The sequence below is a fragment of the Sus scrofa genome, chromosome 1 (genome assembly GCF_000003025.6).
Source record: "Sus scrofa isolate TJ Tabasco breed Duroc chromosome 1, Sscrofa11.1, whole genome shotgun sequence".
NCBI classification, from domain to species: domain Eukaryota; kingdom Metazoa; phylum Chordata; class Mammalia; order Artiodactyla; family Suidae; genus Sus; species Sus scrofa.
In genome coordinates this window covers 207,353,059-207,380,916 of record NC_010443.5, presented here as the reverse complement: position 1 = coordinate 207,380,916, position 27,858 = coordinate 207,353,059, and the positions used below count along the sequence as shown (strand labels likewise).

At 42.4% G+C, this 27,858-nt stretch overlaps 1 protein-coding gene across 1 annotated transcript in view; it reads right to left on the bottom strand.

Moving 5' to 3' along the window:
• TTC39B (tetratricopeptide repeat domain 39B) overlaps nt 1-27,858 on the bottom strand; it is a 143,409-nt gene that overhangs the window by 109,837 nt on the left and 5,714 nt on the right. Inside the window, 1 exon segment of the mRNA XM_021063500.1 lies at nt 454-488. Within this exon segment, the coding sequence (XP_020919159.1) occupies nt 454-488 (35 nt within the window).

Sequence of the window (27,858 nt, the reverse complement as noted above, 5' to 3'; positions counted from 1 at the left end):
ACCTCCATATGCCGCGGGAGCGGCCCAAGAAATAGCAACAACAACAACAACAACAAAAAGACAAAAGACAAAAAAAATTAAAATAAAAAAAATAAAAATAAAGTTAAATGCAAACCAAAAGCAAAAATGTACAACATGAGGCCAGCCATGTAAATAAATATGGACAAGAAATAAAAGGGTAAACTATAAACAAATAAAATTTGATTTGTTGGAAGGCATTTTTTTCTTTTATTTTACTTTGTAATGTTACAAGAAATAATACTCAAAAATATATTTGGTAGTAATTTAAATAGATCCTTTCTTGTCTAATCACATCCTGTTAAGTTATAGAGAAGTAGATTTTTCTAATACTCACTACTCACAAAAAAAATGAGAATGAAATATTTACATCTTATATAAGAAAATCATCACTTTTCCTTTACCACATACTTTTTAAATTATGTTACTACTTACATAGAGAGAGTTTCCAAGGCATCTTCAAAGATGTCCTGGAGGGAAAACAAAAAATACAATGAGTTTCTCAAGAATCAAGAACTTTAAGTATAAAAGAGGAGGGGTGGGTGGGTGTGTGTGTGTGTGTGTACACATACAGGGGCAGAGCAGGAACAGTTCTGCTGGGCCACAGTAGAATCATTCCACTTTCCATTTATTTCAGAGAAACCAAGCATAGGAATTTAAGTGAGTTTTAATTTATTTTTTTTAATAATTAAGACTAATAACATAACCTGCTAGCAATAAAATGGGCTACTTTGAAGAGAATGTAACACCTTTAATGGAGTCTCTACTCCTCAGTCTCATTTAACCATAAACAAGGTAAAACTAATAACAAGACTTGCCAATTCAATCTCTTTCTCCACAGCTAACAAGTTAGCACCTCTGGGCCTTCATGTCACATCTAACTCCATTACCCTCCCAGGGAGTGTCCCTGCTACCAGCCTTTTATCTGCATCATATAGGACAGGCTTTTCTTCATGCCACTGGCTTGTTCAAAAGCAGCAAGAAGAGAAACACCCAAACACACACACACACATATACTCACATCCACCCAAAAATCCACACATGTATCCCACACTCACACACACTGACTCACATGTACAATCTCACCCATAAACTCACAGTCACACCCACCCCCACACACACACGTACAAACACACATACACTCACTCACAAACTCACACATACACAACACTCCCTCACAACTGCAAAAATCAAATCTAAGCTCCTCATCCAGATGTTTGGGATCCCCTGTAACCAAGTCAAATCCTCAAAGCATCCTTCTCTCACATCCTTGCCACCATCACCACCACCAAGCACAAGGACCTCACCGGTCTCCCTGCTCCCACACTTGACACCCACCATTCAACTCTTCAAGCAACAGCTGCAGTTGTTCTTTTCTTTCTCTCCTTGTGATAAACTCATACCATTCCACTGCTTTAGCCTCTTTAAAAGCTTTCCATTATACTTGGAATAAACCCAAATTCTTTCCTATGATCTTTGATGCCCTAAATGACCCAGCTTCTGAAACCGTCTCCACCAACTGGCCCCCTTGCTCACTCCACTTCAGGCACACATATGTCCTTCTGTTCCTTTCCCAAGCCAAACTCAGCCTACCCCTCTCTGCATTGTCTCTCTTTCCTATAATGTTCTTCATCCAACTCTTCCTATGACTGACTCCTTTTCATCCCTCCATTCACATCTCAGCAAGCTACCTCCTCAGAGAGAGAGCCTCTGATAACCCTAATTAAAATTACTAAGAATAGCAGCTTACTTAGAGTTTCCCATCATCTGATTTCTTTGATTCGTAATACTTATCAGTCTCTAATCATTTTATTTGTTTACTTGGTTACAATCTATCTCCATCAGGGCAGGGTCTTACTTCCCCTGTTTGCAGAGAAATCACAGAGTCATTGCTCACCAGATACACGTTGCCTAATGAATGAAGTGAGCCTGGACCATCAGGGCCCCAATCCTATCACCTCATTTAGAGCTATGATTCAGAAATGAGGTAAGAGGGTTAGAGTTTTTCCCTGTGTGACCATTAACACTGAACAATGTGTACACTATGCTGCATGATTCTGCATCCAGGCAGGAAAGGAAAAAAAATGTGCACATACAAAAAAGAAGAAATGGCATTATAGGTAGTGACAGAACTGAGTTTAGAATTTGGAATCTCTGACCTACAGATCAACATTAATATCACACTCTTTACGTGGGGATAAAGTCAAGGGCATTTCCATCTTATTCTTCACTCTCCAGAGATTAGTGACTAGAGCAAAATCAGAAGCTCATAAACCAGCTGCTGGAAGAGAAATGAGCTGGTCCTAAAGCAAAAGCTCTTCAGCCAAAAGTAAAAGGATGTTTCTCTGGCCTATATAAAAAATCTAGGATTTCCCACTGAGATGCTAAGGGATCAGCAGCATTTCTACAGCACTAGGACACAGGTGCCATCCCCAGCTAGTCACAGTGGGTTAAGGACCTGGCGTTGCCTCAGCTGCACCATAAGTCACAACTGTGGCTTGGATCTGATCCCCTTGGCCCAGGAACTTCTTATGCCCTGGGACGGCCAAAAAAAAGAAAAAACAAAAATTCTAACTAGGAAAACACTCCTTTTTCTAAATCAAAATGCTGAAGAGGCTCTTGGTATAGATTTTGTCATTTGAATCGCAGCTCAGTGTCCCATGTGCCAGCATACTGCTTTATCATGTGAGTGGCTGTGGAGAAGACAAGAGGCTATGTGCTCCCACAACATAGATCTGGCTGTGATGACCAGGTGCCTGTGCCAGACAGGAGCTTACAGTCCTCAGGCCTTGCCACTAACCCCCGCTGGACTGACCTTTACAGGAAGAGGGATGCAGAGAGCATGCCCCTGGTAGCTCCCAGGCATCCATCCCCGTCCTTATAAATGTCCACCTGGGGTGTGGCACACAGTAGACACTGAGATACCTACAGAGTACACTTCAGAAAGGGTAACCGAGGAAGGCATCTCTCCTTTTAAAAGGACACAAGGCTGGAGTTCCCGTTGTGGCTCAGTGGCTAACAAATCCGACTAGGAACCATGAGGTTGCGGGTTTGATCCCTGCCCTTGCTCAGTGGGTTAACGATCCAGCATTGCCGTGAGCTGTGGTATAGGTTGCAGACGCGGCTCGGATCCCACACTGCCGTGGCTCTGGTGTAGGCTGGTGGCTACAGCTCCAACTGGACCCCTAGCCTGGGAACCTCCATATGCCAAGGGAGCGGCCCAAGAAAATGGCAAAAAGACAACAAATAAATAAATAAATAAAAGGAGACAAGGCTAATATTTCCACTTAAACATGTAATACCCACACCCACACCCTCAGAAAAACTAAAGACTATCCAGTAAGAAATCATCTTCACTTAAGTAACATCTCTTCATCTTGTCACCTGCAGAAGGTTCTCTAAATAAAGCATACTGTACAACATGGTGACCGTAGTTAACAACACTGCATTGTATATTTGAAAGTTGCTAAGAGAGTGGATCTTAAACATCCTCGCTGCAAAAAAATGTAACATTGAGAGGTGATGGATGTGTTAACTAACCTTATTATGGTAATCATTTCACAATATATACATACGTCAAACCACTAAGTTGTATACCTTCAACTTACACAAGGTTATATGTTAATTATACCTCAATAAAGCTGGGGAAAACTTTTTTAATTAAAAAAGAATGTTAAAATCTACTTTTGTGGGGAGTTCCCTGGTGGTATAGTGGTTGGGACTGGGTGCCCTCACCACTGTGGCCTGGGGTTCAATCCCTGACAACTGACATCTGACATTAAGGAGCTGCACACTCTGGCCAAAAAAATGAAAAGTCTATTTTTTTCCATTTAGATGAGTAATAAAAATTTAATAGAATGCTTCTATTAGTAATGCAGAAAATCCACCGGAGTTCTAGGATATTATTCTAATAAATCAGCGATAAGAAAGAAAGAAAGAGAGGGAGGAAGGGAGGGAGGGAAGAAGAAAGGAGAACAAAGACAATTTTGTCTCTGAAAGGCAGACAAAAGGTGAATTTTTTTCACTTAAAAAAAATGAAAAGTAAATTTAGAATGGATAAACAGTGAGGTCCTACTATATAGCACCAAGAACTATATCCAATCTCTTGGGATAGACCATGATGGACAATAATATAAGAAGAGGAATGTATATATATATGTATGAATGTGTCACTGTGCTGTACAGCAGAAATTGGCACAACATTGTAAATCAACTATAATAAAAATAGGTAAATATAAAAGATAAAATATTTTCAAAATGTAAAGGTAAAGATAAGAACTAAGATTTAATCAGTATCCATCATGTACCAGGCAGTTTACAAAAGCTATCTCATTTGCTCCTCCCAACTTGCAGCAAGTAAATCCAGTCTCAGGTAATTACCTGCCCAGTATTATATAGCTGGCCAGTTAAGGAACTGGGACTCAATCTCAGATTTCTTTAACTCTAAAGGATTTTTTTATGTTAATAAAAACCATCCAGGAGTTCCCGTCATGGCTCAGTGGTTAACAAATCCGACTAGGAACCATGGGTTCGGTCCCTGCCCTTGCTCAGTGGGTTAAGGATCTGGCGGCACTGCCCTGAGCTGTCGCGTAGGTCGCAGACACCGCTCAGATCCCAAGTTGCTGTGGCTCTCGCGTAGGCCGGCTGCTATAGCTCCTATTCGCCTGGGAACCTCCATATGCCGAGGGTGTGGCCCTAGAAAAGACAAAAGACAAAAGACAAAAAAAAAAAAAAAAACCACCTTCCAAAACTTGGAGGTAAGGCAGTTGCACACAACTAGAGAGGGGGTAGGCGAGGCATGGGCAGCGTTTCTCTACAGCAGATTGTTGCACATATCCTCCCAAGAATTATTTAATGATCTAAGAGAATGTCTTTGTCCTTGACTTTGCTATTTACTATCAGATTGGAACCCAGACATTGTGAGATTGCGTGTTAACTTGCAGATTTAAGAAGGGTGGGAAAACCCCAAAGATGATAGTTTTATGGCCCTGGAGGACATGATCTAGTTTTATATATAGCCTAGCAATCTTAAGCTAATATTGTTTTTGTTTTAAGCCTATGAATACGCAGGTCCACAAATACCTTGTGATTCAGTTTACCACCTCACTGGTTTTCTCACTGATGGGTTAAATAAAATTTTGACGCGTTCACTTTAAAGCTTTATGGGAGTCATATTTCTAACTTTTGGAAATTATACTGAACATTAACAGTAACAACAACATAGAACTACCATATGACCCAGCAATCCCACTCTTGGGCAAATATCCAGACAAAACTTCCCTTATAAAAGACACATGCACCCACATGTTCATTGCAGCACTATTCACAATAGCCAAGACATGGAAACAACAGAAATGTCCTTCGACAGATGATTAGATTAGGAAAATGTGGTATATATACACAATGGAATACTACTCAGCCATAAAAAGAACAAAATAATGCCATTTGCAGCAACATGGTTGGAACTAGAGACTTCCTGAGTGAAGTCAGAAAGAGAAAGACAAATACCATATGATATCACTTATATCTGGAATCTAATATATGGCACAAATGAATGTTTCCACAGAAAAGAAAATCATGGACTTGGAGAATAGATTTGTGGTTGCCAAGGGGGAGGGGGAAGGAGAGGCAGTGGGGTGGTTGGGGAGCTTGGGGTTAACAGATGCAGACTATTGCCTTTGGAATGGATTAGCAATGAGATCCTGCTGTGTAGCACAGGGAACTATGTCTAGTCACTTATGATGGAGCATGATACTGTGAGAAAAAAGAATGTATACATGTATGTGTAACAGGGTCACCATGCTGTACAGTAGAAAAAAAATGTATTAGGGAAATAAAATAAATAAATAAAATTAAAACTAAAAGGAGCTACTGAGTACTCAAAAAAAATTTTTTTTTTTTTTTTTGTCTTTTTGCCATTTCTTGGGCCGCTCCCACGGCATATGGAGTTTCCCAGGCTAGGGGTCTAATCGGAGCTGTAGCTGCCAGCCTACACCAGAGCCACAGCAACGCAGGATCGTTAACCCACTGAGCAAGGGCAGGGATCGAACCCGCAACCTCATGGTTTCTAGTCGGATTCGTTAACCACTGCGCCACGATGGGAACTCCAAAAAAATTTTTTTTAATTAATAGTACAGTTGATTTACAAAAAAAAAAAAAAAATAGTGACAACACACTCTTGCTGTTGTAACATCCCTGGGTACCTGCAAATACACTTTCCCAGCTCCTTGGGAAAACTGGTGTGGGTTCTGCATGGGGGGGTGGGGGGTAAAAGGTCCAGAAGTCAGGAGACTGTTCATACCTCCCACACCACATACCTATCTCTCTAGGTCCCAACACCCAACTCAAATCAATCCCTTTCCTGCTGCTACCTCAGGGAGCTCCTTTCCCCCATGGATTCCCATCAGGACTGCTAGGTTTAGCACATAATCTGCAGGGAACTCCTAGTTAATAGTCTCCCACCCATCACTAAATATCCCCACACACATTCCTCATGGACCATAACTAGATTTTTCCACCTCTGGTCTCTTTGCTTCTCCAAACTCACCATCGACTTCCCAATGCTTCACCAGAGTTAGTTTTCATTTCCCTAGTAATTACCAGAGCTGGTTTCCCTCAAGCCTCCCAGTACTGAGGACACCCACCATGTGGACTCTAGGTGAAATACATACAATTAGAGAGGCATCCAGAGTCCATCCAGTTTAAGTAAGACAGGAAAGTTCATGCTGCTGACCCATAAGATGTGTTCATAGGAAAGCACTGGCATTTAGTTCTGTCCTTAAAGGCTACTGCATTTTCCACCCCCAATTTCATGCCAAGGCCAACTTTGAGGAGCTACTACCCTTGGGCATAAGTATAATAAAGATTTACTTGAGCCACACCTGGCTCCTAAGCATACATGGCCTCAATATGATACCTGACTTTTTCAAGAGCCTATCTTGACTCCCTGGCTGGAGTCAAGGGCCGCCCTACTCCTTCTGAATCCACTTTATAATCCAACACAGTATGCTGCACTTCAAAGACTCTTAGCACACAAGTGGCTGACTGGCCGAGTGAGCACCCTTGTCTTGAGATGGAAGGTCCTTACCTTGAGGAGTTTCATTTTGCGATTCGGCAAATAGGCTAACCCTGTTAGGTGTAAGATTTCCTGGGGGAACCTTCCAGGTGCCAGCTTGCCCTCCACAGCCTGCTCTCTGCTGGGTGGGGAGCCTGAAACCAACCCCTGGCCTCCAGAGGGATAGAGGGTCCTGGTCATGGAAACAGGCCAGAAGTGAGGAAAGGGGATGGGGGTGTTGCATCAATTGCTAAAACTTTTCTAAACAACTTTCCTCTGAATTTGTTAGCTTTGCAATACTCTGAGTAGCAAAAATGCATGCAAGTGCATTTAAATGACCATGGGTTCTCTTTCTTTCTTCCTTCCTCCCTCTCTCCCTCTCTCTCTCCTTCCTTCCTTTCTTTCTTTCCTTCCTTCCCTCCTTCCTTCTTTCCTTCTTTCCTTCCTTCTTTCTTTCATTCCCTCCTTCTTTCTTTCTTTTTTGGCCACCCTAAGCATATGGAGTTCCCAGGCCAGGGATCATATCTGAGCCACAATTGTAACCTAAGCTTCAGCTGTGGCAACACCGGATCCTAAAACCACACCGCAGGGCCAGGGTTCAAACCTATGTCCCAGTGCTCCCAAGATACCACCAATCCTGTTGTGTCACATCGGGAACTCCAAGTGACCACAGGTTCTTAATAAATATTTGTTCATTTAAGAATCTTAAATAATACAGTAACTAAGTATGAAGATGTTTACATTATTTTTATCCCTAAGGGGGAAACACAAAGAATAAAGCTAAAGTACATTACTAACAGCAATAATTTAAAAACTCTATTAATTTCCAAAGAGAGCAAATAGATTTACAAGTGTTTTGGGCCTCCCTGCTTGAATTTTAATTCACTTTGTGGTATGGAAAGGAACATGTGGCAACTACGACTCCAAGAAGGAAGAGGAAGTAGGAAGGAATCGGATAAAAATTGAAAGTAGGTACTGCAAATCCAAAACGTCGAATCACTTCTCTATGGCCTCTGCCTTTCTCCCCTTACCTTCTCCTTTTCCTCCTTCTCCTCTTCATCTTCCTCCTCCGCCTCTTCCTCCACTTTTCCCTCTCTCATGTGGATGTCCTCAACGGGGCTGTGAGCTGAAACTATCATGTTCTCATTTAACTGCTGTTCTTTAGGACAACACGGTGATAAGGTTTGCCAAGGCTCTGTCCACACCTTCCTCCTCAATGAGAACCATTTTCCATCCCATTTTACCAGACCCTTCCCACTGGAGCTTTTCCCCAACATTCTATTCTCTTGACCAATGAAGCTGTATGTTTGGTACCATGGATTCAAAGAACCCCAGGGCTGCTGAGAACTCTGATAAGTCACAGATTCTATACCTGGCTCTGGGGCACATCTGTACTATTCCCAAGGAGATGAGACATGAAGAGGATGCCCCAGCCTCCCGCAGGACCAACTCAGGGATTAAGAGCCATGGGTATGAGGGTCCTAGGAACTACAAACACTCCTCCACATGGCATTCATCACTGGTCCATTAAGAGGTCCAAAATGGGAAACCAGACTGCCATCAGTTGTTACAGTTTATTATTATTTACTGACATACCAGGAGCATTTCTCCTTTGGATATAAATCTTTTCACACATAAAAGGAAAAAGCGCATTACTAGCTATGAGAAATGCATAAACTTAAGTCATATCATTCCCTACTATGACTTCAATATAAAGTATTGATTTTTCTAAATCAGGATTAATTTAAAAATCCACCTTTATCATACACCCATGAAGTGACTTTTAGAGAAAAGGGCAAAGAATGTTTTAATATATGTGCCCTGAGCTCATGTGTCAGGGATAATTTTTCACTCTGCTCACATCTGCCATCCATGGCCTTCTGAAGCCTTTAAACTCCGCAACTGGATCCAAGGTCTAACACCAGTTTTATTTTAATTTTTTTATTTTTCATTTTTGGGGCCACACCCATGGCATGCAGAAGTTCCCAGGCCAGGGATCAAATCCACACCATAGCTGTGACCTGAGCCACAGCAATAACAACACTGGATCCTTAACCCACTGCACCACCAGGGAACTCCTCACCAGTTGTATTTTATTGCTTCATTTTTTAAAATTTCATATTGTAGGAGGGAACATCAGTGCTCTGAGACCCTCGGGAGCCAAATGTAAAACTCAGCCTCAGTATCCCCATCAGTGGGGCTAAAGGGTGCAAACACCACTCACAATTCCCCTTTAAGGATTAACGTCAAAACTCAACTAACCGGGAGTTCCCGTCGTGGCGCAGTGGTTAACGAATCCGACTAGGAACCATGAGGTTGCGGGTTTGGTCCCTGCCCTTGCTCAGTGGGTTAAGGATCCGGCGTTGCCGTGACTGTGGTGTAGGTTGCAGACGCGGCTCGGATCCCGCGTTGCTGTGGCTCTGGCGTAGGCCGGTGGCTATAGCTCCGATTGGACCCCTAGCCTGGGAACCTCCATATGCCGAGGGAGCGGCCCAAGAAGTAGCAAAAAGACAAAAAAAAAAAAAAAAACTCAACTAACCCACAGAGCTCTTAATCAAAGAGAAGGAAAGCAATGAGGGGCTCATGTACTAGAGACCACTCACACTCTGAGTCCTCATCTGGCCCTTGCAACGCACAAAATGTGACCCTCCCAACATTATAAACATAATTCTCAAAAATGGTAGACCAAAGAAGTGCGACACAGAGTTCATCTTCCAAATCTGCTCAGGTTTGAAAATCTAATTTTTTGGATATGTTTACCAAAAAATTGGAGGTTTTCAAACATTATTTAAAGGTAGGGTTTTTAAATTTCAAATAATACAAACAGTAAAAATCAGCTGCCAAAAGAAAAAAATCTGCACCTTAGAAATTTTATTTTAAACATTTCATCATTTGAGAGTGAAAATAATTTCACACATTCTCCAAGTTCTCTAGTTTTGCTCATGCTCGTGATGTGCTCCAATATTACCTCATAATTTCTGAACTTTTTAAAGCTTTATATTTACCAAAAATCACAGGTCTGACAATAGAAAAGGAGGTAGAGTAACAGTCACTTCATTAGGAAAGATTACTTTGCACACACAAGTAAATTGAGCACATTTTTAATAAGCCACTATTACATGTTGGCAAGTTAAGTTTTATTGAAATATCTGCTCAACATTAGAGCAGAAATGTAGTACATTTCCAACAAAGGACAATGGAAAATATAAACTTAGGCCAGGAAGTTAAACCTATCTGGGTCTGAGTTTCAAATCTACCCAAACCCTGAGGAGGTCTAGCCCTGTGAATCCTCCTCTACTGATTTTTTTCAACAGCTTATCTTAACTCCCTGGCTGAAATCAAGGGCCATCATACTCCTTGTGAATGTGCCTTGTAACCCAACACGGTACTTTTATACTTTGCAGACTCTTAGCAAGGTGGATTTCAACCACCTCCCCAAACTGCTGTCAATACACTAGTGAGATAATGCATACAAAGGTCCAACTCAGAGTTCCTGTTGTGGCTGAGTGGGTTAAGAACCCCACCAGTATCCATGAGGATGCAGGTTCAATCCCTGGCCTCCCTCAGTGGGCTAAGGAACCCACATCGTGTGAGCCGTGATATAGGTCTCAGATGCAACTGGGATCTGGTATTGCTGTGGCTGTGGTGTAGACCGGCAGCTGCAGCTCTGACTTGACCCCTAGCCTGGGAACTTCCACATGCTGTCTGTGGAGCCACAATAAAATAAATAAATAAATAAAGGTCCAACTCAAAATAGGCTCACCATATACAACTTCGGAGGATATAAATTCTCAGACATGGGATGAATCAGTGGACTCATGCAAACAGTGCTGGGATCCCTCACCATACTTCCTCATAATTCTTTCATACTAACAATTCTGTGCCCTCTTTTGGAAGAAAGGAAAGAGGCTGAAAATGAGAATACTTATAGCAAATAGGTACTCAAAAATGGTAACTGCCTTTACTTCTCCCATTTAAAATGCCTTCATGGAGTTCCTGTTGTAGTGCAGCGGAAATACATCCGACTAGTATCCATGAGGATGCAGGCTCAATCCCTGGCCTCGTTCAGTGGGTTAAGGATCCAGCGTTGCATGAGCTGTGGTGTAGGTCGCAGACACGGCTCATGTTGTTGTGACTGTGGCATAGGCCAGCAGCTGTAGCTCCGATTCGACCCCTAGCCTGGGAATTTCCATATACCATGGATGTGGCCCTAAACAGACAAAGGAAAAAAAAAAAAAGCCTCCATCTCCTATCCTTTAATGCCCACATTCTTTCAACTCAAGAGGGTTACCCAACATGATAAACACAACTTATGGGCACAGAGCCCAGGACCTCGGTTCACTGGGGAGCAGTGACATTGGCCAACAAAGCATGACCTTGGCCAACACACTCAACCTCATGGGGCTCTAGCTTACTCATGAGTCAAGCAGGGAGATTGGCACAGATACCAAAGTCCTAAATTCCCTGAGTTAAATACAAATCCTCCCTAATAAGGCAGCTGTTTGTCTATCACAGGCACTAAAATAAAATCCCTTGGGAAAGGCCAGCATTCTGCAGGACTGCATCTATACAGAGTGCTGGGCTTTCAAAGCCCTATCCATTTTACTAACTCGATCCTCAAAAGCCACCTAGTGTGTTAAGTACCAGGCAAAGCAACTGACACAAGGGTTCTTTGGAATTTCTAAGAACTTCCAGCGAAGCACAGAGAAACCATGATAATTAAAAAGAACCACCAGATGTCACTCTCACAAACAACAACTGAACTGGACAGCATTTGCTGAGCACTAATCCAGAGAAAAGTGTATTTTTTTAAAAATGAAACAGTTCACTTTATGAAGGGGGAAAGAGTTTCCTTTCTGCATTTCATTATAATATGGAATTGAGTGGCCCCTTAACGCAGGGATTAGGTTCTAAGGTCAGTAATCAAAAGAAAACAATCACATATAGTCAAAGCTGACATTGAACAATCCTTTAAATTGTCATTACAATAGAAAGGAATGGGCATGTACAAACATAAAATGTGCACAGCAATGTACAGTGTGTAATAAAGTGTATACATAAAAATAAATAAATAAATAAAGGCATTCCCATCGTGGCTCAGCGGAAATGATTCTGACTACCATCCATGAGGATGCAGGTTCGATCCCTGGCCTCGCTCAGTGGATCTGGCGCTGTCATGAGCTGTGACGTAGGATGCAGACTCAGCTCGGATCTGGCATTGCCGTGGCTGTGGCATAGACTGGCAGCTGGTGCTCCAATTCGACCCCTAGCCTGGGAACCTCCATATGCCTCAGGTGCAGCCCTAAAAAGTAAAATAAAATAAAATGAAATAAAATATATTTGCAAAACATGTTTTTTCACAATTGTGTATTGTTGAATTTAACATAAACGAGCAAATTATCTTACCCCCTTGTACATAGTCCTAAGCTGCTATTTTTATGATTGTAAAATGAACCTTGGCAAACACTTAATATGTCAAGCACTCCTGTGCTGTAGTGCCAGCCCTACCTAATCTATAGTAAACAGAGGATTATCTAGGCATACTGTTTTTGGAGGAGACTAATTTTACACAAACAGCAACAAACAGAACCGAGGGCCTAAGTTTTAATCTTTTAAAATGTTTAATTTTGAAACCATGACTAGAAGGTTTTTTTTGGGGAGGGGGTGTTTTGTTTTGTTTTTTTTAGGGCTGGGCCCCACCTGCAACATGTGGAAGTTCCCAGGCTAGGGGTCGAATTGGAGCTGCAGCTGCCAGCCTACACCACAGTTCATGGCAACATCAGGTCCTTAACCCACTGAGCAGAGGCCAGGGATTGAATCCAAGTCCTTATGGATACTAGTTGGGTTCATTATCACTGAGCCGAAATGGGAGCTCCTATAGAAGCATTTTAAAATTAAAATGAACAGAGCTTATAGCTTCTTCCCATGAATAAATAACCACAAATTCCATTTATTAACACCTAGGTGCTGTTAGACACCTAGATGCTTATTTCCGATTCACAACCAATCATAAAAAGGACATTTCATCTCTACCATTATAACTGCCATTATATTTTGATAATAATAATAGCAACAATAGTAGGAGTTAACACCACTGAGTGCCAAACACTGCTCTAAATCCTTAACATGTATTAACTCACTGAATTTTCATAATGACCCTACAAGGTAGGGCTATTATTATATCTAAATAAGGAAACTAAGATTCATGGAGATTTAATTAACTTATCCAGCACTTCATAGATGAGCCTCAGTTTTCCCATCTGTGCACTGGGAATAATACTGCTTGATTTACAGCATTATTCTGAGGTTTAGCTGAGATCATGTATTTAATGCTGTATTTAACAAAAATTTGTTTTGTTATCATGACAGTGTTTCTAAAGCTGACAGTCTCCAGTGCAGCCTAAGGATGAGCAAAAAGAAACTTCTTGCATCATCTTGTTTGTCCCCTCAAACTTTCCAGCTGTAACAGAAAAACAGCAGTTAGCATTCCCTTGCTTGTAGCTCTGTTCCAAAGTAAACATCTTAAAAGAGAATACAGAATCTTGCGTCTTGATATCAGTGCTGGGAAGAGGCAGCTTCTGAGGAGGAAGGCTTCAAAGGTAACCTCAAACTAAGTAAGCCCATAATGTGGGAAAGGTGAAGTAAAAGGATTTAAGCTCATGTACTCAGAATCAGCCTCCCTGGGTTCAAATCCATTTCACCGCTTATCAGCTCTGTGTCCTTGGACAAGCCTTTTTCTTCTTTGCGCCTCAGTTTCCCATCACACTGGCTTGTCTACTGATTAAATGACAAGTGTGAAAAGCATACAGAATAGAGCAGCCGGGATAAAACATCAGTTATTATCACTATTATTGTTGGGACCTGAATCTCCTAAAGGCCCTGATGAATGGCGATACAGGCTGTAGCCTGGAGAAGGCTGGGGAATAGACGGGGCACAGCCCTTCTCCCAGGGAATCCTGTTTCTGTGCCCCCTCCCTGAGCCCACATGTCCTGGTGTCCCCAAAGAGAACAGTCCACCACCACAGAGGTAGGCACCCAAGGGTCAAATCCAGCCTACGGCTTGTCTTTGTAAATAAAGTCTTATTGGAACACTGCCTCTCTCAACCATTTACAAATTTCTATATTTCCCATTACACCCACAGAGCTGAACAGTTGCAAGTTGAGACCACAGGGTCTACAAAGCTGAAAATATTCTTTTTTTTTGACCTTTTGCAAAAAAAGTTTGTTTACCATGGCATAAATGGATGACGCATTGAATTTCCTTCCCTACCTCACCTGATGTTTTGAGGACAGAGTAAGAGATATGAAAAATCTATAAAAAAGTAGGAATTATTTACCAAAAAAAAAAAAAAAAACCCACAGCCTTCAAGCTTTAAATTCATTTTCATGAATACCATTTAAACCATTTCTGAGAAACAAATTTGGTAATTTCGACAAACTGAACTGTTTAACAAAATGAACTCCATCAAACAGAACCAAAGTTCTTGAGAGACCCTAACTTCCATTCATGCTATATATCGCATGTGCAAAGTTGTGTGTGTGGTTATTTGTTTCATGTCTGTTTTCACTCCAGGCCACAGGCTGCATGAGGCATATCATTGAGCACCAAGCTTGGGGCCTACCAGATACACTACATGAAAGAATGAATAAAGTGGAGTTCCGGTTGTGGCTCAGCAGATTAAGAACCTGGCATAGGCTACATGAGGATGTAGATTCAATCCCTGGCCTCCCTTGGTGGGTTACGGATCTGGCATTGCCACAAGCTGCAGTGTAGGTCACAGAGGCACCTCAATCCGGTGGTGCCATGGCCATGCCATAGGCCACATCTGAAGCTCCAATTCAGCCCTGTCTCAGAACTTCCATATACTGCAGGTGCAGCTATAAAAAGAAAAAAAAAAAGAATGAATACAGAAATGCGTGGAACCAGAAGAGCACTAATGCAGTTCCTTATACAGTAAGCATCACTGTAGACTGAACTTTTGTTTACATGCATGTGTATATGTGCACGTGTGAGTAGTTATACACATACCCTACAGCGTCTTAAGTCAATGAAAAGGCTATTCTGACTAATAAGCTACAAAACTGTTACTGAGTACATCAGCTCCATTAACATATAAATAATTTTAGTACCTTTATACACCAAGCATATGCTTTGCATTTTAATACATTGTCTCATATAAGCAGACAGCAATTCTCTAAAATCGGTACAATTATCATCCCAGAACTAATTAATAAGTGGTTTACACACAGGCCTGACTCCATAGCCTGAGCTCTTATCCCTGATGCCATGAGAATCCTTTCACATAGGGAGAATTCAGCCAATCAACATCCTAACAGATTTTCAGTGGAACCTGACAAGTAGTTCTATAGTTATCTGAAAGGAAAACATGTCATAGGATTTTCCCTGCCAAATTAAATTTGTGCAAATGGCACAGGAAAATACAAATATATTGATCAATAGAGCATAAAAAAGAATGCAGACACAGATGCCTGAACACAGAGGAATGCATTTTATGATTCACTTAAAATTTAAATTGGAGAAAGAATAATGAGTGATTTAATAAATGATGCTGAAGAATGTGGTTATCTACCGGGACAAAAGCGAAATTAAACCCATAGGCAAATTTCTAGATAGATTAAAGAGATAAATACATAAAAAACAAGAGAAGAACATATGGAGAATACTTTTTATAATCTTGAGACAGGGACAATCTTTCCAAATGAGACATAAAACCCAGAAACCATAAAGAAAAGAGTAAAAGATCTGGCTACATAAAAATTTAAAAGTGCAAGAAAAGCAAATGGCTAGGAGAAAGTATTTGAGGCATCATAAACAGGCAAAAAAATTATCCCTAATACATAAAGAACTCTTATAGGTCAATAAAGAAGAGACAACGAAAGAATAATAATAAAGAGTGTAAAGAAAGAGTGCATGAAAAAGAAATCCAATAGTCAATAAACTTTGAAAAGGGCGCTTAAAAGGTAGTATAATTTTGTCCATAGGATGGTGAATATTTTTCAATCCATAATTATATGACCTGATCCTCTTCTGTCATTAGATAAAGAGTAAAGCAAACAGAGGAAATATCTTCCAGATATAACAAGTGAAACGCTCATTTCTAGAAAAGGCAAACAGTACAGGATCCCATTTACATTAAAAAAACTCTTAAGGCTAATTTCTTCTAAGGATGGGCAAGGAGGAAAGGGTAAAGTGTGAGACTATGTTTGGGCTTCAGAATCATTTAAATCTTTTACAAAGGACTCGCTTGATGTATTGCTTGTGTAATGTAGAAAAAGTGAAAAGTTTGAACAATATTAAGAAGGTTGAAGTCTTTATGATAAACAGAGCCAACATACCTAGAGAAAAACTCAGGTAGGCTAAGTAAGATAAGATGACATTTCAGCTAAATTTGTTTCATAACCCAGAACTGGGCACGAAAGCCCAGTATAAGTGAAAGGCACTTTCAGTTTCTATACAATCCTTATTAAACTTTTTATTTGGAAATAACTTCAAACTTATAGAATAGTACAAAGAAAGCCTCTATGCTGCTGATTCAGATTCAGCTGGTGTTAACATTTTGCCCCATTTGCCTTATAATCTGTTCTTACCTCTTCCTCCCCACCTCCCCTTCTCTTCTTCTCTATCTAGAGAGATGAAAAAATTTTCTAAACCGAGAGTAAATTCATATTCTGTGGCCCTTTACCTCTAATTACTCTAGTACGTATTTTTCAAAAATACAGATATTCTCTTACATAACCACAGTGCAATTATCCACTTCAGTAAACTTAACTACTGTGAACTCTTGTCTATTTTCCAATTTTGTCCAGTGACCCAACAGTATTTCCCCTGCAGTACAGAACTAGTCTCAGGTCAGCTCAGGTCAGCTATTGCAATTAGCCGTCCCAACTCCTTTGCCTCCTTAATCTGAAACACTTTCACAGACTTTCTTTGTCTTTTATGACAATGACATTTTTAAAGAGTACCACCCTCTTCTTTTTTTATTTTTTTTAAATAGAACCTTCCTTATTTAAAGTTTCTCTGATGTTCCTCTGTGATCAGATTCAGGCTAGACTAGTACAGAAGGGACAATATGTCCTTGCCAGGTCATGTCTATCTAGAGGCACAGATGTTATCTGCCTCCACTGATGGTATTAATTTTGATCACCTGGTCAAAGTGTTGTCTGATTTCTCCACTGCATAGTTACCATTTTTGTCTTGAAAGTAATAAGGAATCTATGGAGAGACAGTGTAACACGCACCTCCCTGAAGCCTGTCTCTAGATTCTGCACCCACAATGATGGTTGCCTGACTCAATCTTTACTAGGCTAGCTGAACACTGCTTTTCCATCTCCAGCACTCCCTCATCTGCTATTACTTGGCCCTTGGCATTCTACTGAAAGTAAAAGCTTCCCTGTTGGTGTTCCCATTGTGGCTCAGCAGGTTAAAAACCTGACATAGCCTCCATGAGGATGCAGGTTCAATCCCTGGCCTCACTCAGTGGATTGAGGATTTGGCATTGCCAAAAGCCACAGCTAAGGCCACAGATGCAGTTCAGATCCAGTGCTGCTGTGGCTGTGGCATGGACCCCAGCTGTATCTCCAGTTTGACCCCTAGGCCAGGAACTTCCACATGCCACAGGTGCGGCCCTAAAAAGAATAGGAAAGAGAAAGAGATAAAGAGAAATAGAGAGAGAGAAAGAGAAAGAAAGGAAGGAAGGAAGGAATGCCCTCCTGTCTCCTCCATACATCTGTCTAGTTGGTCATCATCCACATGGACTCAAGGAGACCTATTTTCAATGGTCCGTTGCTTATTTTGGCATTCAAATTGTCCCAAATTTGGTCTAGGCAATTTTTACATTTCTATTTACCCCCTCCGAGCAAATTCTAATACCTAGAACCTGCTTATTATGAGAATTCTGTTTTGCCCAGGAATCTCACAAGGTTAAGGCTTAGACTCAATTATTTTTTCTGAGCGACCTAATGAAAACTGAGTTAGGTAACCACTGACCTACACACTTGACACACCAATATACATTACAAAATGGATCTTATTTAAAAGGGAATATTAAGGGTCTGCTTGATTTGCTGTCATCTGAAGCTAAGCTTCCTTACTAATTCTTAGCTGATCTAAATACTTGCAGAACCGAAAGGACCATCAGCATTTACACAAGAATAATGGTGCAGACCGCTAAAATTCAGTCTTTTTAATTGTTTCTTTTTAATTAAGGCAAAGAGCTATCTAGAGTGAAAACTGGCAGAAAAGTGCAGCCAGCGTAAAAATAAAGAACTGCCAAAATTAAGAAGCTGAGAGGGAGTTCCCATGGTAGTTCAGTGGTTAACAAATCCGACTAGGAACCATGAAGTTGCTGGTTCAATCCCTGGCCTCACTCAGTGGGTTAAGGATCTGGCGTTGCCATGAGCTGTGGTCGAGTCGTGGATCGTATGTTGCTGTGGCTCTGGCGTAGGCCGGCAGCTACAGCTCTGATTAGACCCCTAGCCTGGGAACCTCCATATGCTGTGGGTGCAGCCCTAGAAAAGACAAAAAAAAAAAAAAAAAAAAAAAAAAAAAGAAGTTGAGATATATCTGGAGACAACAGAACCAGTCAGAACAGTCAATAGAGTTTTGACCAATCACAGCAGAAATTTCAGGAACTGTAGCACAATTCACAGAGACAGGAACTCTGGGGAGCCTGATAGATTTGTGGCTGTAGTAGTGAGTTGATTCTGGGTGAGAGTTAGGTTACATCCATTGAGATATACCCGTACAAGATTTGAAAGTCTGAGGTCATTTTTCTGCCCCTTTCTGACTTCTGCTGTCCAGCAAGGGTGAGAAGACTGAGGTTGTCTCAACAGCAGGGCTCAGTATCCTTTCTCCACCTTCCAGTATATAAAACACAGTGGCAGCAGAGGCTTCTCTATTCCAGCTTTCTGATGTAAGAATCAAAGCCACCACAAAGTGCTGGGAAATCAGCTCCAGAATCATCAGTCTGGATGCCCCTGAGGGTCATTCCAGAGGCCTAGCCTAAAACTGGGCCATCAGCCCCTCTATGCATTTTGTAAGCACCTGATTCCCTTCTTAAACTTTCTTCCTTAAACTAGGTAAAGCAGTTTCCACTTCCAGCACTGAAACCCGATGGAGTGAGGAAGATGACAGAGAAGACAATAAATGTACGGAATAATACAGACAGTGATCCTATCTACAAGGAAATAAACAGAAGTAAAGAGAAAGGCTGCTTTGGAGATGTAACCTAAGGAAAGCTGCACTTGGAACCTGATCTTCCAAGTGAGAATGGAAAGTTGAGAAGGAGCTGGTCACGTGGAGGCCTGGTGCAATCCGCCAGGCTGGGGAAACACTCACTGAGGTGGGGGCGGGGGGGGGGGAGAAGCCAGGGTGGCTACAGTAGAGGAATGAAGGGCAGAGGGACAGGAGATGAGCTGGAGGAGGAAAGCAAAAGAAAGGAAGTGTGGATGGATTTCATCCTAAAACTTTGAAGTACAGGTGTAACGTGAATACCATTTGTAAAAGAGCACTTGGGCTGCAGGGTGAGGGTGGATTGTAAAAGGCAGAGGGGAAGCTAGGAGACCTTGAGGATGCTCTCCAGGAGGTACAGGGTGAGACACTGTGCCGAGGCCTGGGGACACGGTAGAGATGGAGAAAGGGGGCCAGGATACAGTAGGGAGCAGTGTTTTGGAGGAAGAGCAACAGTACCAGCTGATGACAGAGATGTGGGAACAGAAAAGGAAAATCAAGTTTGAGGCATGAAGAGGGTTTTTTGGGTCAAATAAGGCCATGTTAAGGAGCCTTGTGTTTGTCCTTAAATAATTAAGGAAAGGGTGATTGTCACCAAATTGCCATAATGGAAATGGAATGCTTTTCAGTTTTTGACAAAAAGAAGGGAGTTCATTTAAACATGTCCCATGTCCTGAAGTGAGCCTTACCTTCTGTCACGTGAAACCTACTCCCCCTCAACCCACCGCATGCAGATTTAAAGTTCTGACTTGGAGGACTTCCCTGGTGGCTCAGCGAGTTAAGGATCCAGCATTGTCACTGCTGTGGCTTGGGTTTGATCCCTGGCCTGGGAACTTTCACATGCCATGGGAATAATGAAAAACTAAACAAAAATTAAAACCCTGACTTGGACAGGGTTTGCATATATCAAAAAAAAGGGGACTCTTACCTAAATTAAAATGTAGCCTTCTCTACCATAAACTACAAAGGAAGATAAAGCAGTTAAGTCTTTAGAAGAAAAAAATAATTCAAGCTGGTAGCTTCACTTTTTAAATTGCCAATATAATCAGCAATACAATAGAATTTGTGGAGCCTCACACCTTAGTAAAGTCATATCTACTATTTATGAAATCAGAGTAGGTTTGCTTGCCATCTGCTGAAAAAGAATTCCCACGAATCTCAGTGTTTTCCATTTTGGAAAGTTGGGAGAAATACCACCTATGCACACGTGTTAGTATTACTAAATAAACTGTTAAAAATGTGAACACTTCAGGATTCTAAAAGCATTAAGTGCATGAATAAATTCTACTCATCCTCATTTTCGGAATGCTCCCAGATGGACTGCATGAGTGTTTTCACTTTGTCCCACTGCAGGCATTAGGAAGCTTTGGCTCCAAGTGCCTTGCTCTTGGTTACCTGGCTTGAGGTAGTTATCCACAGGGACAGTTTTCATCATTTGTACTATTAAACGAAAACAAAAACAAAACAAAACTAATCTTAAAATTTATATCAGCAAATGACCATTGAATGTCAGGATGTTCAACATGTCTAGTTGCAGTATATGATACAAATTTACTGGGATTCTCTCCTGCTCTGTAAAATTCTGGCCATCCTTACCTACTGATTAAAAGAAAAATCTCAATCTAACATACAGCACAAATGAACCTTTCCACAGAAAAGAAACTCATGGACTTGGAGAACAGACTTGTGGTTGCCAAGGGGGAGGGGGAGGGAGTGGAATGGACTGGGAGTCTGGGGTTAATAGACGCAAACTATTGCATTTGGAGTGGATAAGCAATGAGATCTTGCTGTATAGCACAAGGAACTCTATCTAGTCACTTAGGATGAAATATGATGGAGGATAATGTGAGAAAAAAGATGTATATTTGTGTGTGACTGGGTCACTTTGCTGTACTGTAGAAAATGATAGAACACTGTAAACCAACTATAATGGAAAAAATAAAAATCATTTAAATAAATAAAAGAAAAATCTATACATAATTGTTCAAACGAATGGCTGCAGCTAACATCTATAGTACGGCAGGAACTGGGTGAGGTGCCAGGGCTGCAGCAGCGACTCTCTGAAGTGACAGCTAGAATCCCTCATTTGACTGATAAGGAGACTGAAACTCACAGAGCACTTAAGTCACTTGCCCAAGGTCACAGTTTGGCAAGTGACAGAACCCAACCTATGTCCACTAATGTACAAGCCCCTCCATGTCCTTCCCTCTCACCCACCTGCTTTCTTAGGAACAGACACAACAAATCTGAAATTCAGGGGTCCCTGAAAAGAGGTTGATTTCAGTTGACTCTTTGTCCTTTGAGACTTGTGCTAAGATGACATTCCCTTTTATTCAACTGTTAATGGCTTAGAAATGTAATTGCTCATTGGTCCCTCTGGCAGGAAGCTAAACATGTTGGATAAGTAGCATCTGCCTTGGGGAATGAACTAGAAAGTCAGGGAAAACCATCATCAACTATACACACTACACATCTTCTGCTTTATTGCAAATGGGACAAATTACTCATTTGGACAAGGGTAATTCACTTAGGCCTCGAGCCCGTCTTCTGATAAGGTCACAGTGCCAGAGCCAAGTCAGCACTGACCCAATTGCACTCTGCTGTACGTCTTCCTTTTTTTTTGCTTTTTAGGCCCACACCCTCAGCGTATGGAGGTTCCTAAGCTAGAAGTCAAATCAGAGCTACAGCTGCCAGCCACAGCCTCAGCCACAGCAACGCCAGTTCCAAGCCAGTCTTCAACCTCCATCCACCACAACTCATGGCAACACCAGATCCCTGACTCACCGAACGAGGCCAGGGATCAAATCCACCTCATGGTTCCTAGTCAGATTCATTTCCACTGTGCCATGATGGGAACTCCTACAGTCTTGCTTTTTGATGCCTAACACATTTGCTTTGTCTCCAAAGCAATATACAATGGCTGCTCATTTCTGCCTGATAAATTTTATCTTATCATGCTGATTTTCAATTTGTCAATGAATTTAAGTGTAAAAAGTATACTGAGGTGAGAGCAGACGGCACAAGGAATCTTTAGGGGGGTCATGGGAATGTTCTTAAATCGGATTGTGGCAACAGCTGCACAACTCTGTAAATGTACTAAAGATCATTAAATTATACACTTAAAAGGAGTGAATTAGTGGCATATGAATTACACCTCAATAAACTTTTTTTTTTTTTAAGACTGAGCTAATGCTAATAGATAGATTGTGGAGGTGAATTCTTCTTTCTGGTTGAGGAGCTTAAAATATAATATTGTTAGAAAGCACTAAAGGGAGTTCCTTTGCTGCTTTCTATGGCAGAAAAATTCCACCCTTTCCTTCTCAAACAACCAAGGCACCCATCCCTACTGGGTGTCATAGCGTGTATGCCAAAAGAGGAATATTTCTCCTTGGAAGTAGCCAGGAATGCTAAATGGTTACTGAGCACCTGGAATGGAGGGAAGGAGGGAGTATCTGAAAAGACTAAAACCTCAAAAGCAATGAGACACTGTGAATGGACGTTATGCACTTGAACTTTAAAAAGAGCCCTGGAGTTCCCATCGTGGCTCAGTGGTTAACAAATCTGACTAGGAACCATGAGGTTGCAGGTTGGATCCCTGCCCTTGCTCAGTGGGTTAACGATCCGGCGTTGCCATGAGCTGTGGTGTAGGTTGCAGACTCGGCTTGGATCCCGCATTGCTGTGGCTCTGGCATAGGCCGGTGGCTACAGCTCTGATTAGACCCCTAGCCTGGGAATCTCCATATGCCGCGGGAAGTGGCCCTAGAAAAGGTAAAAAGACAAAAAAAAAAAAAAAACAAAACCCTGGCACAGCACATGGCTTTGGGGCAGAGCAAGAAGAGCAAGAACCCTAGAGCTCCCTCCAGGGCCTAGAGGTGCACACACTCTGTCACCTCCTTCACCTTTTAACCTCTTACACTAAGTAACCACACGCAAACATACCTCCTACATGTCACAGTCTCCTATTAACATCTGGGCGCTTTATGTCATTATGAAAATGTCCTAAGAATGTCAAAACCTTCACCGATGTTAAAGATGGGATCATCCCTCACAACCACACATTTGGAGAAACCAGACATTACCACACATACCACATAGGTGTCACAGGGCAAACGTCACTTTCAAAATATTACTGATATGGCCAAATCCCCTGCTGACAAATACGAACACTGTTGTGCTCAAACAGACGGTCCTTTGAGCCCATGTTTATACTCTTTTGTGATATATAGTTTCCCCTCTCCCCTCAGGGAGTAAGAGGTATGAGGGTTGTAAACTTGCAGAATTGACCTAGATGGAGTCCTGGGATCAGCCTGAGGGGTAGCAGCACCACCCTGAAGGAATCCAGGTAGAAGAAGAGTCTTGCAGAACTCTAGGTGGGCTGACCTTTATATAAGGTTGGGAAAACAACATCAAGCATCATATCACACAGCCTTAATAAAAATAGTGCTAAGGGCTAACATCTGCACCCCATATGCTAAGCACTTTATAGGGCTTTAGTCTTCACAATAACCTCTATAGTAACTTCTGTTATCACCATTTGACAGATGAGGGAACTGAAGCTTAAAGAGATTAATTTATCCAAGGCTATACACAGAGAAGCAAGGATTCAAACCCCTGTCCATCTAATTCCAGAGCCTGTCCCATAGTGCCAAATAGATGGCAAATTTTTCCTAGTTTTTGATGCTTATACAAGTATTAAGGGAATAAGCAAATTTAATTCGTAAAGCTTACAACGCTTTATAAACAATCTTACACGTAGCCCTAGAAATCACCTAGTACACAGGTCAGCAAACTATTTCCATAAAGGACCTATAAATATTTAGGCCATGTGGGCCATTTGGTCTGTACCCCAGCTACTAATTCTGACTGTCTATACAGGAACCACAGACAACACTTAAACGAAGGGGCATGTCTGGGTTCCAATAAAATTTTATTTTCAAAAACAGGCAGAAACAAGCCTATTTGTGTCCTTGCAGCAAAGCCTGCCACCCCCTGACCTAGTGGAAAGGACCCTGAATGTACAGTTAGAGCACCAGGCTTCTAACCCTGATTCCATGCCTAAGTGAGCTGGGTGGCCCTGGGTCAGTCACTGCTTGTGTCTAGGATGCATACTTTCTTAGATGGGAAATCATGACTTGCTAGGCACCACCAAAACTTAATAAGACTTATAATCCAGAAGACAGGCAGATCCCTCCCCCAACAATGAGCTGCCTTGAAGACCAGTTAAACAGTCATTTGTCATGGGACCTTTCTTTACAACTTCCCTCTACCCTAAACCATCACCCACATTCCTAAGGAGACTGCCTCCCCCTAACCCTTATACTGACTTAACCCAAGAACAAACCTGTGCTAAAAATAGAAACTACACTTTTTCCTGTATAACTAACTGCTCCCTAAGTGGCAGGAACCTGAGTTCTTTCTCAGTGCCCCTGGCCAATCAATAGGAGTTCCTATCGTGGCTCAGCTGAAATGAACCTGACTAGTATCCCATGAGGATGAAGGTTTGATCCCTGGCCTCACTCAGTGGGTTAAGGATCCATCATTGTTGTGAGCTGTGGTGTAGGTTGCAGATGCAGCTTGGATCCTATGTTGCTGTGGCTGTGGCATAGGCCAAGAGCTATAGCTCTGATTTGACCCTACCCCTAGCCTGGGAACTTCCACATGACACGAGTGTGGCCCCAAAAAGCAAAAAAAAACCTCACTTGAAGTCTCGGCACTCCAGCCTCCTGCCTCTTCTTTGATTCTCTTACAGGAGTTCCTCCCTATTGACTACAAAAATTGACTAACTACAAAAATAAGGTAAAACTATATTTGGACCCACTAAAACAGATCCTCCATCGAACCCATAAATAATAAACAGGAGTTCCCTTTGTGGCTCAGTGGTTAACAAACCTGACTAGTATCCATGAGGATGCGGGTCCATCCCTGGCCTCACTCAGTGGGTTAAGGAGCCGGCATTGCCATGAGCTGTGGTGTAGGTTGCAGACACAGCTCGGATCCTGCATTGCTGTGACTGCGGCATAGGCTGCCAGCTACAGCTCGGATTGGACCCCGAGACAGAACCTCCATATGCAGCGGATGTGGCCCTAAAAAGACCATACGTAACAATAATAATAATAAACAGTGGCAGCAATACCTTAAGGCAAAGCGGAAGGGAAAAGAGAACTAGCATATTAAGGGCACTTCTATGTGCCAGAAGCTTTGTACAGCAGATTCTCACTTCATCTTGACAGCCAGCCTTACAGACCACATTCAGTTATTCCTGTTTTATAAATGAAAAGCATCAGACAAGTTAATAAATGCCCAAGGTCACACAGCACATGAGATGAGAAGCTTGGGTCTGCACCCAAGCTGGGGTCACTGTTTCTGAACAAGCACTCAGGTTATGACTTTACATGGATAAGGCCATCTCAGTGCTTCTGGCAGAGGGTTCTGGACTCAGGCGTCATTTCCCCTCTCTTCAGGACTCTCCCACTTTGTCAACTGTTTTGCCCGCCTCCTCTCAGAGATCCTTGCCCATTTGGACTGAAAAATGATGTGAGACTCTGAAGCTTGTTTCCTTTAGTTCTGAGTGGAAGGATTGTGACCTATATACGGAGAAAAGACCAGGAATCCCAGAACTCTTGGACAACACAGTCTAAAGAAGTAAGGAGAGAGAAGAGGAGGGCAGAGGACACCATTGGAGAAACCCCGACTAGTCCTGCTGACCACACTGGAGTCGTGGGTCCAGGTGGTTCTGTGTCTGAGAACTAAGCCAAGGGTAAGAGTCTAGGTGACAAAACATAGCGTCTGGAATCACTCGCACGTGACTGACTTATCTCCTTAACCACTGCATCGCAACTTACAGTGATCAGTTTAAATACTTTGGAAATGCGGCTGGGAAAGGAGAAAGTAAAACCAAAAAATAGGACCATCATTGCTTCCTTTATCAAAAGAAAGGAAAGAAGGAACAGAGAGAGTTCCTGTTGTGGCTCAGTGGTAACGAATCCAACTAGTATCCATGAGGACTCAGGTTTGATCCCTGGCCTCACTCAGTGGGTTAAAGATCCAGTGTTGCTGTGAGCTGCAGGCTAGGTCACAGACGTGGCACCACTCTCATGTTGCTGTGGCTGTGGTATAGGCCAGCTGCTACAACTCTGACTTGACCCTAGCCTGAGACCCTCCATATGCGCAAGTGTGGCCCTAACAATCAAAAAAGAAGAAGGAAGGGAGGAAGGGAAACACATTCTCCAAATAGGGGATCATACATGTATCACAAAAGAAAATTGAGAAAAAAAGAAAACAACGCAAACTCTTTAGCTGAGCATTCAAGGCCTATCCAAATCTGCTATCACACACAGCACTGCCTTTCTACCTCCACCGCACAGCCCTGCACACCCTCTGCTTCAGCTTCCACAAGCTTCATCCACGCCAAGTGTATTCCCTGCTGCTCCCTCTGCCTGAAGGAATGAAGCCGAGTTCTGCTCCAATGGCTGCCTGCCGAAATTCCACCCCTCAAAGTCCAGATCAAATGTCACCTTGTAGATCCCAGATGTCAAAGCTGAGAACTTCAGAAACAGATCATCAAGGTCAATTCCATGGTGTAACAAGGAAACCAAGGCCCAGAAGTCACACAGCTGGGCAGTAAAAGACTTGGTATGGGAACCAAGTCAGCTGAGCTGACCTAGAGATGGGGTCCATCCCTCACCACCATCTCCCAGGTGTGTGACAACCCCATGAAAGCTTCTCTTCCTCCTTCTTCCAGGAGCTCCAGGCCTGCTTTCATGCTCTCCCCCCTTTCCCTCCACTCCAGGTGAAAGTGGGGTTTTGTGTCCATGTTCCTGATCACCTACTCCAGAAGGGTCAAAACCATGGCTTACCCATTATGTTAACCCAATACCTAGCTACCCCTACACAGAGTGGGCCTTCCATGGGCCCAGTCATTCAACAAAACAAAACACCAGACAACCACCTACCTCCCCCCTTCCTATCCTGTCCACCTGTAATCAATCAGGCTTCATGCACACTGCCAGAGGAAGCCACCTACAGCGGGCGTCTCGCCACACCTCTCCTCAGCTGAAACTCTTAAATGCACATCATGATATCCACGATTCTTCAGGAAAAACTTAGATCGGCCCTTCCTAGCCTTCCAGCCTCAGTTTCCCCGCCACCCAGAGCATCACAAGCTCTTCTTCACCTCTGTACCTTAAGCCTGCTACTCTCTCCCTGGGATGCACTTCAAGAGTTCCTTCTCTCCCCAGCCCTCTTCTACATGGCTAATGCCTACTCATCCTGCAAGATGCAGAATGTCTAAGAAATGGCCATCCCTGATCACCCATCCCCTCACCCCCAGGTGAGATGCCCTCCTCTGCACTCCCAAAGCAGCCTGGCATCCCTCCTCTATGGTTCTCAGCACAGTGAATTGCATCAATCTGTTTACACACCTGGCCCCACCTCCCACTAGACCATAACTTAAGGGGGGAACATCTGGCACAAAACCCAACAAATTAAGTCAGACTGAATAATCATCTCCTTCACTAGTCACAGTCAGACCTAACAA